At 50.5% G+C, this 18023-nt stretch overlaps 1 protein-coding gene across 2 annotated transcripts in view; it reads left to right on the top strand.

The window, feature by feature from the left end:
• Nucleotides 1-18023, top strand: part of RAB30 (RAB30, member RAS oncogene family) — a 53682-nt gene that overhangs the window by 26343 nt on the left and 9316 nt on the right. Inside the window, exons 1-4 of one of the 2 annotated variants that reach the window (XM_054201121.1) lie at nucleotides 8921-9223; nucleotides 9457-9557; nucleotides 11026-11109; nucleotides 15923-16106. In XM_054201121.1, coding sequence (XP_054057096.1) covers nucleotides 9465-9557; nucleotides 11026-11109; nucleotides 15923-16106 — 361 coding nt within the window. In that variant the 5' untranslated portion in view covers nucleotides 8921-9223; nucleotides 9457-9464. Of the gene's footprint in view, nucleotides 1-8920; nucleotides 9224-9456; nucleotides 9558-11025; nucleotides 11110-15922; nucleotides 16107-18023 lie in introns of those variants that run through there. The other variant, XM_054201113.1, reaches the window with a different exon arrangement.

Raw genomic sequence — 18023 nt, 5'->3', positions numbered from 1 at the left:
TCAAAACATCTCCGCGTACGACCGTGATGCCACTCAAACCCATGCCAGCCCAGCAAACTAATGCATCAGGAGACTTCTGTGCCTTTTACCCGCACATACCTTTTACTTGGCACATACCTTCCTTCTGCCCCGGGGGCAAACCATTCTTCCTCCAGCTTCGCCTCCCTGCTGGTAGGGCTGCTGTCCCCCAAACCCGTGCCCGCCTCACGGGAGCCTGATCCTGCCCCCGGTTTCTAAGGGCAGAGTAATTTTTATCTGAGGTGCCAACGGGTTTCCCCATTTCAGTGGGTCAGATCTTGGTGCGGGAGCTTTATTTCCCATCGTAGAGAGCTGGGTTTAGGAAGATTTCCTGCCTTTTCCATGCAAGGCACGTTCCAGTTAATGCTTGGCTGTAGTTTTAAAAGAAATCATTTTGTATATTTCTTTTTTTTTTTTTTTTCCCCCCCTCCCTTCGGGAAGAGGCTGTTGTTTTTGAGTGGATAAAACAGCATTTTTGGCTGGATTTCTGGCACTGCAGTTTTCCATGCTTGGAAGTCAGCCTGTCTGCTGTGCTGGCTGAGTCTTTAACTGCTTCCAGGCAAAAATGAGTTGCTGCATAGCGTACGGCTCCGCGGTCCCCTGGTTTGCTCAAATGTGGCCAAAACCGAGGGAGTGGTGTTCTGAACATGCAGTATTGGGTCTCCATGTCCAGGCGCATCTTGAAAGATGCTTATAAAAGCGTGTGTTAAGGCGGCACTGACCTCTTTGCAGTCACAACCCAGCTTCTGCCAGTAAATGGAGCGCAGGGCGGCTCTCCTGCTTGGAAGCAGTTTTCCCAAGATGGTGTGTGTCCTGGGCGTGCTGCTGCTCATGTGGGCTTTGGTCAGCCACTATTGTGGATGTGCATGTCAGCGTGTTTTATTTGTTTTTTTGTTGTTTTTTTTTTAAATCCCAAAGAGACAATTTTTCTATTCATTATTTCGCAAGTACTCTGTGCGTGTATCTCATTTTTCCCAAGTAATGCAGAAATCAGACTAGTTCATTCATCTGCGCGAGGAGAATCGTCGCTGATTAACAGCTCAATCCTCAAATACGTTTCATGAATATAACTGGTTGTCCACATGTGGTATTTTGCGCTTCCATGGCTGTTCCCAACACCAAAGTGTCTTACAAATGTCACCGAGTCTCCCCTCCCTCCAGAAGGTGGGAAATGAGGGCACTGGACAGCAGGGGCTGTGACATGTCTCTCCTGTAGAGCCTTTGGTGGCACTGAGATCCTCAAGGATGTGTCCAACCCAAACACCACCCATCCTTCCACTGTCCAACAAAAAGTGATTAATGATGTGGGTTGATGCTGCTTTTGACACCGAAAGGCCCTACAAAAGACTTCGCCCAGCAGTGGACAGCATGAACGCAAAGCGTTTTCACCATGGGGGATGCCAGGAGCCCGTGAAAATACGAAGGTTGTTCCTAAACATGAGATCTGCAGTCTCCAGCATTAGGCAAACCAGGAGAGGATGGTCTGCAGCTGGTTATCCATGGAAGTGAGGAGAGCTGGTGTCCAGCCACGGGCTGTGGCAAGGCTGGGCCCTCTCGTGTTGAGCGTGGGCGTCACAGCTGAAGATCTTGCGCCTCCAAGCTCCCTCTGCCCAGTAAAGCAGAGCTCCTGCTCTGGGCTCTTCCTTCGGATGATATTGGTGCTGGGTTTCCCTGCTGCTTTTATGGTGAAGCACCTGTAATTGCATGTCAGGGTGCTCCTCCATAGCACTTAATTGCACAAGCTCCTGGAGGCCAAGTGACGTACGAGCCGTGATCTGATCAAAGTAGTCTGGCGACCTGCAAATGTTCTGTGGTGGCAAAAGAGGTAAGGGGAAGGGCTGTGTGCTCTGTGCAGTCACTGATGCAAGACCTCTCGACTTCAGCTTTTCTGTATTTTATAGAAATGTCTTTGTGAGATAAAACCTACCTGTGGTATATGAGAACTTACACCTACCCAGCTCGCTTGGTTTCTCTAGGAGAAATACCCTGAGCAAAGGGTCGAGGAGCAGGAATCTCTCCAAATAAAATTTTTGGGTAGGGCTGAGGTTTTCATAATATACTGCTTTTTCCAGCTGGGAAGTTTTGATGCGATTTGCTCTTTTTTTTCACGTGTCTAGACTTTTGAATGACTTCTGAATGGGGCTGCTGTGCAGGGGGAAGCCCCACATCTCCGTCCACGACGTGTATAGTTGCTTGATGCATTCTGGAAGCGTTTCATGGACTTACCGAGGCTGAATGTGTCGGGGGTGGCGTGAGCACACTGCGAGCCCAACGCACCATGGAGGTGTGTGCACTAATAGTCTGTAGGTGAGGAGCGTGTGGGATAAAAGCTGCTGTGATTCTGTCCGGGAAATCCCACTGAGAGGCATGGCGTTTCTGCACTTGGGGCCTTCTCCCTTCCTCTGAGGGACCATCCTCGAGGAAGGGGCATGTTTGGGATTGCCAGTGCACAGGCAGCTGGATATTGCTCACCTGGAACGGCAAGTGTGACGGCAGGAGATGGGGAAATGCCAGGCTCTGCGGCCCCTCCGTGCCTGCAATAAATCTGCAATAAATCTTTCTCCCTTGAATTTGGGAGACGCATCCCTGGAGTTTTAACGTCGCACCAAACTGAGAGTGTGGGTCCCCACGTGCTTGTGGCTTTGCCACCACCAGCACAGAAGCGTGGGTGATTCGGGTTTTCGTGGGGGTGAAATCTCTCTTAATTTTTCTAGTGCGAATGGAAGTGAAATTAAACCTCGTGGAGAGGAGGAGCGAGGAAGGTGGACACGGGGGAAGAAGGAGTCCAGGCTGCTTGTTTGCAGAGGGGCATGAGCTGGGCTCGTGCTTGCCGAGTGCAGGAGCCCGCTTGGCTTGGCAGTTGCTTTGGAAATGAAAATATTTTATCCTGAGTTACGTAATGCAGCAGCATGTCCAGACCTGAGATCCCTGCAATTTTCTGGCCTGTGAGCAATAATTTTCTGCTTGAAATATTAACCTTAGCTTTGAATTTCCTGGCGCGTATGGCATGTGTGATGGGTGTAATATCTGTATACATAACTGCTGCTGTTTGAACTTGAGATGTTTAGGTAAACTTGTTTTTGTTTATAGCTGTTGGGTGATAAAGAACAGAAAACACTAGTTCATTAAGAATGACATAAATACATCAAAATCCACCCTGACCTACTGGTTAGATCCAGCAGGTGGAGGAGGCTGAAGATCCTTCTCTATGTCTGATTGAAGCAGTAGGTTGTAAATGAGGGTTTGGAGTGGGGTAGAGCTGAGGTGCAGATTATCGGTGTTCCTGGACTTGTCAGTCTTTATCCATAAATGTGGAGAAGCCTTTGCAGATAATTTTGGTTGTTTTTTTTTTTTTTTTCACCTAGCTCTTTGCTGGGTAAAAAAAAATGGCTGTAAGGCTGGGCCCACAGAGCGGTGGTGAATGGAGTTAAATCCAGTTGGTGGCTGGTCACAAGTGGTGTTCCCCAGGGCTCGGTGCTGGGGCCAGTTGTGTTTAATATCTTTATCAACGATCTGGATGAGGGGATGGAGTGCACCCTCAGTAAGTTTGCAGATGACACCAAGTTGGACGGGAGTGTTGATCTGCTTGAGGGTAGGTTGGCTCTGCAGAGGGATCTGGACAGGCTGGATCGATGGGCCAAGGCCAGTGGTATGAGGTTCAACAAGGCCAAGTGCCGGGTCCTGCACTTGGGTCACACCAACCCCATGGACACTACAGGCTTGGGGCAGAGTGGCTGGAGAGCTGCCTGGTGGAAAAGGACCTGGGGGTGTTGGTCAACAGCCGGCTGAATATGAGCCAGCAGTGTGCCCAGGTGGCCGAGAAGGCCAACAGCAGCCTGGCCTGTGTCAGCAACAGTGTGGCCAGCAGGACTGGGGCAGTGACCGTTCCCCTGCCCTGGGCACTGGCGAGGCCCCACCTCGAGGGCTGTGTCCAGGTTTGGGCCCCTCACCACAAAAAAGACATTGAGGAGCTGGAGCATGTCCAGAGAAGGGCACCAGAGCTGGTGAGGGGTCTGGAGCACGAGTCTGGTGAGGAGCGGCTGAGGGAGCTGGGGGTGTTCAGCCTGGAGAAGAGGAGGCTGAGGGGAGACCTTCTCGCTCTCTGCAGCTCCCTGAAAGGAGGGGGTAGAGAGGTGGGGGTCGGTCTCTTCTCTCAAGTAGCAAGTGTTAGGATGAGAGGAAACGGCCTTAAGTTGTGCCAGGGGAGGTTTAAATTGGATATTAGGAAGAAATTTTACACTGAAAGGGTCATCAAGCATTGGCCCAGGCTGCCCAGGGCAGTGGTGGAGTCGCCATCCCTGGAGGGATTTAAAAGATGTGCAGATGTGGTGTTGAAGGACATGGTTTAGTGGTGGACCTGGCAGTGTTAGGTTTATGGTTGTACTTAATGATCTTAAGGGTCTTTTCCAATCTAAGTGATTCTATGATTCGATCGCCACGCACGTGCCTGCGCTGCCTGGCTGCACTAAGCCTGCTCTGATTTGACCTGTTCTGATTTGAGGACAGTGCTCCCGTAACCATGGCTCGTAAGCAGGACGAGCCCACAAAGCCTTCTGATGCTTCTTCAGGCTACGGGAAATTAAAACCCATGGGTGAGACTGGTGGGGAGAGAAGGTGATGCCATGATGTGCCATGGACTCCAGTTGTCACCTGGCTCTATGGGGATGTGAACTGCTGCCCCATGACTCCTGCACCTCTAACTCAGAAGAGGACTGAGATACTGTGGAGGCTTAGAAACAACAGGTTATTTCTATTTTGTTCTTCGCTATAAAGTCAAGGTGTCAAAACATTCTTTTAGACATGAAAGGTTTTTGACTTCAGACAAAGGCTGTCTGTCGTGTTTCCTGAGCGCGTGTTATCTTGTGACCTTCAGGAGGGTAAAAACACGCAGAGGTTGGCACACCATGCAGTTGACTGAGAATGGTTTGCTCTTTTGAAGTATCCCACTCCCCTTTTGGATCCATGAGCCAAAACAATCGGGGCAAAATCATGACTGTAGAGCCTGCTCTGATTATGGGTAGAGGTGAAAAGTTTTCCTCAAGCGAAGGAGTCGAGAGAAGTTGCAGAGATTTCTGTATCAGCTATAAATCTCGCTCACGCTTGCTGGTGATTTTGTGTGAAGACTGGTGCTGGTGTAAAAGCTGTTGAGGGACTGGCAGAATAGTGGCTTCATCCATTTGAAGGAGAACTTGATCACTCCAAAGTCATACGTGTCTTACAGGTAATATCTGAACCTTTGCGTTGTGTTTCTGCCACGTAGTTGGCGCCCAAAGAGGTTGAGCATGGCACGGTCAGAGCAGGTCAGAGATGAAGAGGAATTCTCTGTGCCTGCCCAAACCGTATGGGTGAAAAAACACTGCAAAAAGATAAAATAATCGGTTCACGTGATGGTAAATACTGTCAAGTAAACCAAAGTGGATCAAGAAAAACTGCGGGGAATGGAGCAGATGCAGGGAGGGGAATGTAGGGGAATAAACTAAAACATACCTGGATATCTTATTCCCTGAAGCATGTATTTCCTGTGGATAAACTCCTTGCCTTGTGGCGAACGGCAGAAGCAGGTGGGAGCGCGTCTTTCTCCTCCACCGGCTGTCCTGCTGTCGCGCATCTACAGGCAGGGCAGAGCCCACGGCAAGGTGACAGACAGGACCGAGTCCTGCTGCCCGCGCTACGGGAGTTTCTGGCGGACAAGACGCCGGGAGGAGCGGGAAGGCCTGGTGCGTGTCTGGATTAGCAGCAGTGCTGGCTGCACGGGGAAGGCAGCCCACGGCTCCTGCACCTCCTTCTTCAGGCGTCTCCATGGGATCTGGAGCTTGTTTGTACCAGCTTGCATGGCGGGAAGGAGGGGTGAAAGCCCCTGGCCCCTCTGCTTTTGTTTTGGGTGGGTCTCACCGCTCTTCTGGTTGAATTGGAATTATTAATCGAAAAATACCAAAAGTGTTTACTGCGCTGTCTTGCCCCAAGTGAAGAGAACCAGCTAAGCCTAAAACATGTCCTTCTGTCCTTGGACTGCGTTCCTGCTGATGGAACACCTCTTGGGGTGGCTGCCCCGCTTCGATTTACCCCTCCTGGCCCCGGGTTCTTGCCCACAGTGACTGTGCGTGGGGCTGTGGGATGGAGTGGAGCAGAGCAGCAACCCAAATGAAATAAAATCCTGCAAAACTGGTCCCCCGCGAGGCGGGTGGGAACAACCCAGGGGGGTCGTGAGCCACAGGGCTGGATAGGGCGCGAGCTTTATAAGCCACCCCTGGGAAAACCAGCTGTGAAACCCAATTTTCTGCCCTGCTGCCAGCCTCAGGCTCTGCTCCCGTTTCATCTCATGACAGGGCACGTCTCTGCCGTGGCCAGCCCTGTTTGTGATTTAAACAAGTGTGGTGAGGGGTGGCTGCGGCATGGGCCGGCATCCCGTCCCCTGCCCTTGCTGCAGGGCCTCGTCTCCGCCAAAGGGTGGGACAGGCAGCTGCGGCTCTAACGCCTTCAACAGGGCTGCAAGGCAGAGCTGCGCGTCTGCAAACACAAGAAAACAGAAAGAGAAGAAAAAAGAAAAAAAAAGCCAAATCCCAAAACCAAAAACAAGCAAACAATGTTGCGCTCTGCATTTTTTTTTTTTTTTTTTTAAGCATATAATTCAAAGTGTGATGTATTACTGAGATGCGCATTCTCCGAGCCGGGCAGAGGCTGAGACACATCTTCCCTGGGGAGAGGGAGGGTCGCGTGAGCCTGAGTCAGCAGCAAAGGTCACTTGGCCGAAAGGCTCGGCTTGCAGAAGTAGGAGATTTCGTAACGGCAGCTGATGCCATGTTTCTGTGCTGAGCGCTGACGGCGTGGTAGGTCGGTGTGTGTGCGCACGTCAGAGGGAGAAACGCCAGTTTTGGTGAACAGGCGAATGACAGGGCAGCGCCGGTCAACCTCGCCTGCCCGCTCCGCCTCCCAAATCGCTTCTCTCTCTCCCTTGCTGCTCAGCCCGTCGCTTTCTCCCCTGCTGTGCCCCCACTTCTTGCGTCTCTTCAGTTCTGGCATTTAATCTCATCATCGTGTTGTGTTTTTTTTTTTTTATGGCCTTGGCTCGTCTTCCAGTTCCCATTTGGGGTCATTATCACATACGATTAGTCTTGAAGCCTAATGAAGGGAATCAGACATAACTCTAGGGTATGTCTGAGCCATTTAGCGTTTCTGAGCTCAAAGATCTGCAGAGAAAGTTTATTTTTAAGCTTCCTGAGAAGATAAATTTGAACGTTGGATTGTTTGGGGTACAAGTAATAGAACTGAAATCCCTCTAGGAGGGAGCAGTGCCCTCCTGTACTTGAAGCATCCCAGGGATAATTATCCAGTGCCGAGTCAGTCTCGTTAGTCTTGAAATAGCTTTTACTGGATGATCACATTTTTCTTCATGTTGGCTAGTATGAAAGCTTGAAAGCGTACATTAACATTTAGCCCTCATTGTGAGAACGCTGTCAACACGTTGTTAATACTGTTGTTACCCAGGGCCTGGGAAAGCCAGGCATGGAGATACACAACGATTACACAAAATAACAACCTTAGAAAATAAAGAAGGGCGCTTTTGGAGGCTGCTCTTTAAGGTCCCACTCCTTCACTGTATTAAGGGATAGCAGGGAGCCGCAAGGTCTTGCGTGTGGGAGCAAGGAGACGTTCGAGCATCCTCAGGGCAGCTCCAGCTGCTGCTGGTTGGTGGCACATCCAGGGCTCTGTAGCTCCAGCTCAGCAAAGCAGCAGTAGGGCAAGCGCCAGGCTGTGTCACTGGCCCAGGCGAAGTGACATGTCTGTGTCGTGACTCAGCCGTGCCCCTGCCTAACCATCTGCTGACGTGATGCGCATCATTAGTCACTAATTGGTGTGGTTACCCTTTTTTTAGACTGCTGGAAAGGCCAAGGTTCGCGTAGCCGTGAAGCAGCTGAGTCAGTCTTCAGCCTGTTTTGCTTTCAGGTCCGCCGGGCTCTGGGTGGTGCGTGGAGAGCCATTGCGGTGTGCCCTGCCAGGCAGGCCCAGACTGTCACCTCTGTAAAAACCCTCTAAGCAACCTGGGTCTCTGCTGAGGACAGCAACTTCGTAATAATCTTTTTTTCAATTCCGTCCCCCCCTGTCTCCTACACTTCCCATCTTTGGCTCTCTCTTCCCATCCAGTGCCCACCCTATAGGTACCGGTGGGTTAGGTGCTGACGCTCAGCTATCGCCTCACTCCGTATCTCAACTGATGGCTTGTAAATCTGTCTCCTCACTGGCGTCTCTTATGCCCTTACTCCAGACCAGTCTTGAGGACAGGCCTTTGACGCCACGTAAAATACCTGGATCCTCCTGGACACGGGGCTGGGGCACTGCCCCTCTGCTCTCCCTCGTCTGTGGGTTTTTCTGTCTGCCCCAAATCTCCAACCGAGTCTCTTCTGCCTGTTGTTACTTTTCTCAAAGGTTACAGACCCCTCCTCTGGTCAGGGTGTTGGCAGCACCCCGGGGTGCGCTGGAGAGGGAGGTGTGGATTCTCATCCCTTGCTCAGCCACGGCAAACTACGCTTAGCTGTTCAGCCCTCCCCGTACTTTGAGTGGCCTTAAGGAAGCCCCGTAGGTCTTCCCTCGTGTAGGCAGCTCTGCCCATCCCTGTGACGCTGCTGAAACATCACTCTACGTCCTGCCAAGGAGGATGGACTTGGCGGGGGGGGGATGTGTGCTGGGTACCCCCCAGGCTCCTCTGTTCACTTCCCACTTGAGCTTTACACCAAGCAAGCTATCCTCACAAAACTAAAGAAAACTATAATAGTAGTAGCAATATTTCTAATAGCATCTATTATTTCTTCTTTTTTAAAGACCTCTCTTAATGTACTCCAGCCAAACTGGCGCCCCGCTCCCCACTGCGATTGCAGCAAACGAGCTCTTTCTGCCTTTAAGGCAAACGCTGCTGCTTTTGTTTTTAAATTATTTTCATTTCCCCATCTGTTCTGCCCTCATGTGTGCCCCAGCCCCGCTCTGCGGGTACCCAGAGGAGGAGCTTGGGGGGCGTTCTGGGTGTTGCCTTAACAGAAATAAATCACACGATCCCCTCGGACAAGGTGGCAAAGTCCGCGCTGTCCTTTGGAGCTGACGTGGTTAAAAGCGAAACAAACATTTGGGGAAATGTAGGAAACGGTGGCTCGGGCTCGTTCGGAGCATTGCTCTGAAAGCGGAAAACCAGCATCTCTAATTCCTGGGCAGCCAGGTGAGATGCTGTGAAAGGTGAAATGCGGCCACGGTTTCGCAGCAGGCGACGCTGAACTACGTGGATGCCCCGTCTCGGGGCGGGAAGGGCTCTTCTCCCTTATCTGAGGAGCCACGCGCGTGCCAGGAGACCTTTGTCCTGAATATTTGGAGGAATAAAGTTCAGCAGGAATAAAAGGGCATTTCCCCACCGCCTCGGTTCATGTCGTGTCGCGTTCTCTCTCTCTCTTGCAGCTGTGTAAATGAGTATGGAAGATTATGATTTCCTCTTCAAAATTGTTTTAATCGGCAACGCCGGTGTGGGGAAGACCTGCTTAGTCCGTCGCTTCACTCAGGTAAGGTTGGCCGCCTCTTGGACGTGGGACGTCGGGGTGGGGACAGCACGGGGATGGGAGCGTGGAGCCCGTGGCTGTGCACTGAGGGATTCGCTGGCATGCCAGCTCCGAAGCAATTTGTTGTCCGCGCTTTGGGTTGCGTGCATCACCTACAGCAACGTGCTGGCACAACCAGCACACGTGTATCTAGTGCTGTACTTAGCCCTGTTGGGCATCCTGTGTTGGAGAAAACTTGTCCCTCACCAAAGATGGAAAGTCCTCTCTGAAAGCCGCTGGGATTTGGAGGCGCTCTGGAGCAGTTATAAGGACCACCAGATCTCCTGGCATGGTCCCTTGTGCCTCCTACTCCCCATCCTTCCTGCTGCTGCACAAAGCTCTCCCTCTTATTTGTCATTAGTAGATAATTAAATAATCTGGGTCCTGGGCTGTCAGTCTGGTGTCTTCTGTTGAAAACCAAACCTTTTCTTGTGGCAGAAAAACAGGGAAAGGATCAGGCTTCTGTGATCCAGGGCAAGAGAAGGTTTTGCACGATGCACTATAAAGCATAAGTTGCGGGGGTTTTGTTGCACTCTTCACTAGGAATTGTCACCAATTTTCCCCCTCACTGGTAATTTTAGTTTTAAAGCCCTGGTGATGTTAAACACTCTCCAACCGCATGTGACAGCCAGTGGCAATGAAGCTACTCGGCCCCAAAAGGGTTAACCGCAAAAAATCTGTGGCCGCTTCTGCTGCTTGTGCTTTGGCAGCGCAGCTGCTGTAGGGGATGGATGTGTCCCCAAATCAACATGGCTTTGTAGACCTAGGCACCAGAAATTAAAAAGCTGGGTTTACTATTTTATTTTTTTTTTTTTACAGTTTGCTGTTGCTCCTTTCTGATGGTGCTGCAATCAAGGGCACCAGTATCATGGCAGCCCTTGCCATTGCTGTGGCACTGGTAGTGTCTGGCCCCTGCTTCACTCCCGAAATGCTGTGCAGGGATGTGCCCCTGGTGCTGGGAGCTGCCAGAAACGCCTTTCCCCGCCATGGCCTGTGGTGGAGGGGAGAGGGAAGGCGTGAGGTTGCAGGAGCAAAGGCGTCTCATCCCATGCTCACACCTCTTTCAAGGCATTGGGAAGTAGGATGGAGGGTCCTCGCCTACCCTTCCCCTTCCTCTTCCAACTGCACAGAAGCAGAAGGGCTTTTCCCCTCTCTTTTTCCCTGTGTGCATCCTCCTCCTCTTCTGTTTTCCCACCGTAACTCAACGACTTGCTACATGACTAGGGATGTGTTGGCAGGGAAAGCACTGTGGGGTTGAATTGTGGTAACCTTTGGGCTGGGGAGATCTCATGTTTTCCTCTCTAAATGCGGTGGAAATAAGTGCCTTGGGAAGGGCACAAGGGAGGAATAGTTTTGGGCTTGGAAAAAGGTGAGGACTGGCCCCCAGAACGCGCAACAGAAATTTGCTTAATGAAACTCTGTTTTCTTTCAGGGGCTTTTCCCGCCGGGTCAAGGAGCCACGATTGGGGTTGACTTCATGATTAAAACTGTGGAGATAAACGGTGAAAAAGTAAAGGTAGGAGCCTGATCGTTTTTGGCATGAACTCGTGTGGTAGTACCATAGCTGAGGTTTCTCGCTGCTGGAAGGCCTGTGGGCAGATGGGGAAGCCCAGGGCTACGTGACATGGCTCAGGCGATGCTGGGTCAAACACTGTGTCCCCCTCTCCACAATTACCATCAGAATCATAACAGTGAACAAATTCTAAGGGAGAAAATGGAAAGGGGAGGTCTTGCAAAACTCTGTCCTTGCTTAGGAGACACTGAGATTGTGCCTGGCTGGGGGTTGAGGAAGCGCCAAGAAGCGCTTCAGCGCAATCTCTGCTCACGGCATTTCTGGTAAGCAGAAATCTGTTGCATTCCCACGGGGATGTGCTCGGTGAAGGTCTTCCGTGAGCTCCCAAGACAGCTGTTGCAGAGAGCAGGCTTTTGGACTTGGGTGGTTCTGCACAACAATGGCTTATTTTCTACTTCTGCCAAGTTATGGAGTTGGGAGTAGTGGAGATGGTCACAATACTACCACTACGGTCAATGGGTTGAAGTGAGGAGGGCAATGTCTGCATTATTAACTCTTTCACCTTCCAAAATAGAGTGGTTGTAACCAAACTGCTGCTGGAAAACTGTCCTTGTCCTGCGCCAACTCCCAAACTGAACCTGACCATCACTTGGCAGAGAACTGCTTTGTCTGGGTCAAAACACACCAGGGACTGATCTCATGCTTTAATGGGATACGTGGTTGGGTTCCAGCACCCAGAGATGTTGGCTGGCGCCGTTCTGCTCGTTAGTAGAGACTTCACTAGAGCTACTCTGGTGTCTGAGCGGTGGGAGAAGAGTATTGTTGTCTGAGTCTTTAATGTCAAGGTGGCCAGGGTCCCTGAGCTGCTCCTGGAATTACTCTTCTTGCATTAAATCCAGTGGCATCAAAGTGAAAAACAGCGGTTTTCCCCTTGCTGACTTCGTCAAATCCAATAGTGAGCAAATGGGAGAGCGGCAGCAGCGTGACAGCGGATGGATGTGACATTGAGACCCGTTTTTTAGCTCGTGTAGGTGATGGATGGAAACAGTGGGCTTTTGTGGATTTTCAGCCCTGGGATTTTTGTTAACCTGTATTTCAGCACAGAGGGTTTCTAAGAAAAAGATCAGATGGTACGTTCCTAAGTTTAGGACAGATTTTAAAAGCCATGATCATGTCAGCAGGCTGCCACCCTGCTGCGTGAGGAGCTGGACAAACTGATGGCAAGTGATTGTCCCCGACCAGAAGACCGTCCAGCCCGAGCAGGTGAAAAACAAGAGGTGTAAATACCTTCACCTGATAAAGACCGAGTTAATGTTCAGCACATCGCTGTTCAAGGGGGACAGAGCAGCAGGCAGCGAGGATTGTGTGTAGCCCCCGTGCTGTCGGTGCTTAGTTTGATGGTTGCGATGCTCGTTAGCAGGCATCTGGCATAGCGGGGTTGGCCAGGACACGGGTGCTGCTTGTCCAGGCTCCTCGGACAGCAGAGACGCTTCTTTCTGCCAAAACCAGCTCTAGTGGAGCAGCTCAGAGGATCTAAACTGGTAAATGGCTTAAGTACTACATTGAAGGTGGAATTCATTTTTTCTCCTGTATACCTGGCTTAAACCAGCTGTCTCAAGATTGTCCTGGTCAATGGAGGGCGAAAAGCAATCTCTGAGGAAGGTTCCATCCACCTCAGACTCCTCTCCTTTCCAAGCATCTGGTTCCCTGTCAAGTACAGGTGGAGCCTTGAGAACGTCGCTTATATCCGAGCTCTGGTTTTTGGACAGGTGAACTCACCCTAAGGATTTATCTGAGTTTAACTTGCTGTTCCCATGACATAATCCTGTGTTAAGACTAGCTTGGGCTGAGGATGCAAGCTCCTTAGGAGAGACAGTTGGGAGCAGTCATGCCAACATGGGCTATCTCAAGGGCAAGGGTGGTTCGGGGAAGCTCTACAAGCTAAAGGAAAACTTGTCGGCGTGGTAGGTCCCTGCTGGCCTGAGAGTGTCTGATGAATGCACAAGCGTCCACCCCAGCAGCTCTCCTAATCACCCTGGGGCTGGCTTGTGTTTCACAGAGCCTTAGCGAGTGGTGGCTGGTGTACCAGCCATATTTCATGTAGCAAACAGTCATAGAACCACAGAACGGTTCGGGTTGGAAGGGACCTTAAAGCCCACCCAGTCCCACCCCCTGCCCCGGGCAGGGACACCTCCCACCAGCCCAGGCTGCTCCCAGCCCCGTCCAACCTGGCCTTGAACCCCTCCAGGGATGGGGCAGCCACAGCTTCTCTGGGTACCCTGGGCCAGGGGCTCACCGCCCTTAGAGTCAAAAATTTCTTCCTAATATCTAATCTAAATCTCCCCTCCTCCAGTTTGAAACCATTGCTCCTCATCCTATCGCTACACCCCCTGATAAAGGGTCCCTCCCCAGCTTTCCTGTAGGCCCCCTTTAGGGACTGGAAGGCTGCTGTAAGATCTCAGTTATTAAATCAAAGTCCCTCTCCTGACCCCACCAGTGAAGTAAATTGGAGTTGCTGGAGCTCGGCCACAATGACCAAGCTTGGGAGAGGAAGCTTAGTACGATACGTTTGGGCATTTGAATGAGCCTTCCAGCATCTGGAATGGAATCTGAGTGGATTCCTTCAGGAAGTAAAGCCGAAACTCTTTTTGAGGAAGCGCTGCTAGTGAGAATAAACATTTAATGAGGGCAAAAAGCGGGAATGAGGGAGAGCACAGAGCAATAAAAATGACATCTCAGTCAAACGAGGCGCTTTGCCGCCTGTTAGCTCATGTCACAGTGCCTGAGCCGCGACGCCGCTCCCGGGCTGGGCAGCATCTCCCGCACGTCTGCTGGGATCCAGGATGAGAGAGCAGGGCCGATTGCCGAAAAGGTTTTCAGACTTGAAAGTCAATGATAGATTTCTGTGGGAAAAACACTTCCCAGCCTTCAGAACTGCGTTTGAAAGTCAGTGGAGAGGGACTTGCTAGCGTGAAGGCCTGTATGAGTGGCTACTCAAGCTCGCTGAGAGATGAGCTGAGGCAGCGCTGTGCATTGAGGGGGCTTTTGATCTGCCCGGCCTTTCCTGACGAAACCAAAAATGCGTACAGCACCCGTACTAAGAGGCTACGCAAATTCGAGCCAAGCAGGTAGCAGTTATCGTGCTGGTCAAAGCTAAACATCCTCCGCGCTGCCAGTAGAGGGCTGGGCTGTACGCACCTGTGACCTTATTGCATCTGGTGGGAACGCTCGTATTCATGAAGCTAAACGTAGGTGCAAATGTTGGGGAAGCGGGAGGCATCAGGAAGACTCACGGCTGCAGCCAGTAAGAAACCCCCTCCCCAGCAAAATGCCTCTTGCTTTCCATGTCCGATATATTACAGCGGTGGAAGAACACATTCACATCAAGTTTTTATCAGCTTGGGGATCTTCTCAATAAATGTGAAACACATAAAAGCCGGTGTTAACCAGCAGACCAATCAGTAAATGTTTTTCCTGGGAAATAGCTGAGCAACGACAAAATTGTCTGTATTTTTCCATCTGCGGGAGTTTGGAGGCCGTTCTGTTTTAACGGGGATGTGTTCGTTATCTCGCGAATTTCACGTGCAAGTAATTTCACTCATGGGTTTGTGTATCATTTAGCTACACGTGCCACATTCAGCCCTTTAAATACAGCTATGCCAAGAGACGAAGCACAAAGGTTCCCAGGAACTGTGAGCCAGCCACAAATTACTTTCCCTGCAAAAAACGTGCTTTTTCAAATCATACTCTATGTCTGAAAGCTGCTACTGGGAGCTCTCATTTCAGACTAACACGTTTATGATGAGTAGCTGGCGTAGTTCGACTTTGGAACTGGGCAAGAATAAGGTTTTCTCTGTTACGGGCTGCTGAATATACGGAAAAAATCTCAAATACTTTACCTTTTTCTTCCCAAAGTACACAGGATTCTGGCTGGAAATCGCCCTTTCACATATTTAATTCCAGGGAGGGGTGTTTTGAAAAAATAAAAGCTGAAGCAGGGAAGTACTCTTTTATGTTGAAATGTTTTAATTTTGGGTGTTTGTTTCTTTGACTGCCCTTTTGAAGAATTGAGGTTTTGGTGACCCACCAAAAACTGTCAGATGGTCGAATTATAAAAACAGTACGAGTTCAGTTTGTATTGGGAAATGTATGTTGTCTTCCTGGACCCAGAGGGTTTGGAAAACGCTCGTGACCTCTTGGGTATAGTTAAGGATGCATCAACCAGTGCTACGCGTCGGGAAGGCAGGCAGCGAGCAACTGGGTGAGACGGCTGAAGTTGGGGAGAGGAAACTTGATGGAGTCCTCGGATCAGCCTTCAGCTGAGCTCCTTGTTCAGTCCTGTGGTTTCCACCCACCAGCCCATCATCTGAGGATAACTATAACTAGCTTTGGGAGCGAGAGGAGAGGCTTTCTTATTTCTTCTTGGGATGGATGCTGCTGTTGGCTGGACTTCAAGGGCAGGAGAAGTGAATTTCTCCCTCCAGTGCCTGCGTCGTAGCTCCAGACCAGCAGCTTTGTCCACGGCAGAGGGAGATGCTAGAAGTCACATGAAAGCCTGCAGACCTGCGGCTTCCAGGAGCCGTCGGCCGCGGTGCCAGCTGACTTTGTGCCTTGCATTTCAATCCACGAGTGCAGGAAAGGAAACAAAAAATGCTGGGGGAGGGGAAGCCAAAGGGGAGAAGAGCTAAGTGCTTTCCCAGCATTGGTTTTACCCTGAAGGAGTTTTTTTAGGTCAAAGCAGTGCTGCTATCAAATAAAAAAGTTAACTTTTATTTCTTTTCCCCCCTGTTACCACCCTTCCTTGTTATGCCAAAAGCTGCAGATCTGGGACACGGCAGGACAAGAGCGATTCCGGTCCATCACGCAGAGTTACTATCGCAGCGCGAACGCCTTAATCTTGACCTACGACATCACCTGCGAAGAATCCTTCCGGTGTCTCCCCGAGTGGCTGCGAGAAATCGAGCAATATGCCAGCAACAAGGTCATAACCGTGCTCGTGGGTAAGCGCCGATCGTCCCTAGCGGGGTGCGATGAGGGGGTGAGCTGTGCGTGTCGAGGGGTTGGTGGCAGTGGGAGGTGTTAGCAGTCGGAAAACGTGACACCTGTGGGAACTGGTGGTGCAGGATGCTCGAACTGGTGCAGCAGATCTTGTTGCCAACCAGTTGTAACCGCAGGTGGGCACAGGGTGCAGCCGGTGCCTTACGCTCAGTGCTTGGACCATTCCTTCTGCAAACAACCCCAAGTTGCTGATAGTGATGTTCAGGACACCACAGGCACTTCTTGAAGTGTGGTCATGTCACAGGTCTAAGGCTATTGCACGCAGAGGTGGATACTTCATAGAATCACAGAATCTTCTTAGTTGGAAAGGACCTTTGAGATCATCGAGTCCAACCCAACAACCTACAGTCTCTGCCACTAGAGCATGCCCTGAAGTGCCACATCTAGACGTTTCTTAAACACCTCTAGGGATGGTGACTCAACCCCCTCCCTGGGCAGGCTGTCCCAGTGCCTGACCACTCTTGCAGTAAAGTAATTCTTCCGAATATCTAACCTAAACCTCCCCTGCCGCAACTTCAGACCATTTCTTCTGGTCCTGTCGTCATTCACCTGGGAGAATAAACTTCCCACCAGTTGGTCCCAGATGGGACTCAAGCGTTGATGGGGCGGCTACCACCTGAGCTAAGAATAGAGCCGTCTCCCTTGTGACTTCAGCTCAGGTCTCCACAGATAAACCAGGATCTGCTCAAGTGAGGGTTGTCTGCAGGTTGCTCTGCCCCATAGCTGTGGGACGACTGGAGCCTTGCCTCGAGGGGCTCAGGATCTGCGAACCAGGTCAGGATGTGATGGTTGTGTGGATCATACATTCGCAGGTGGGACAGAGCTGGGAAACTGGATATTTCTGTACAAATTTTAGGGAAACTAAAAATAAACAACTGAATGTTATGTTAATCTGTAGAGCTTCAACTCAAGCTAAAGCAGACCTCAGGCCATCTGTCTGCCGCCAGCAAGGTGAAGGCTGTTTTTGCTTCCCTCTGCTTTTCCACCCTCTGCTTTCAGCATCCGATAGTTAGGATTTGGCTTTTAAAGGCCCAAGGATACGTAAAGAACAACGGAAAAAGAACTTGGGGAAAGCCAGAAAGTTTAATACTGCAGAGTCATTATCTACTTTAATAGTTTGCTGTTTAAAAGACAACTCTAGAGGACTGTAAAATGTGTTTAAGGTGTCTTTAAAAATCTTCTGAGCTCTACGTGGCCCAGTGGTGTTGCAAGTGAGCATTGGGATAAAAGGAGCTTCCACACAAGAAACTCATTACACTCCATGAGAAGGGTATGGCATGTGTACGAATGGTGCAGAAATAATTACCATGTGACTAACAAATGTAAACATTCATTTTTTTTTTAAGGGAACATTAATTCAAGGCCAGGCTGGACGGGGCTTGGAGCAGCCTGGGCTGGTGGGAGGTGTCCCTGCCCAGGGCAGGGGGTGGCACTACATGATTTTTAAGGTCCCTTCCAACCCCAACCATTCTACGATTAACTTAAATGATCAGCATCTACAGCACAAAATATGAATGATAACAGCCATAATACACACTTTGAAGATAGTGACATCATAAACCACTTGTGTTGAGCGATAATTTGTTTAGAAAGGTAACTGCGGGTCCAGGAAACTGCTTTATCAGGAAAGAAAGGGGATCTGAGACGAGAGGAGGGCAAGGAGATGTGGCTCCCCGGTGGAAGCGCAGTCTTTTCCTCCCACTGGTTCTCAGAAAATCGCTGGCAGAAGCGAGGCCACTGAACCTGCCGAGACCATGGACACGGCCCCCTGTTATCACAGTTCCTAGTCTGTTATCTTCTTCGTAAGATTCATTTATGGCAAAAACCATCTTTGAAGTGCAGCGGCCGGTAATAGGGTG

This window comes from Rissa tridactyla, chromosome 1, assembly GCF_028500815.1.
Source record: "Rissa tridactyla isolate bRisTri1 chromosome 1, bRisTri1.patW.cur.20221130, whole genome shotgun sequence".
NCBI classification, from domain to species: Eukaryota; Metazoa; Chordata; class Aves; order Charadriiformes; family Laridae; genus Rissa; species Rissa tridactyla.
This window is presented reverse-complemented; position numbering and strand designations above follow the sequence as displayed.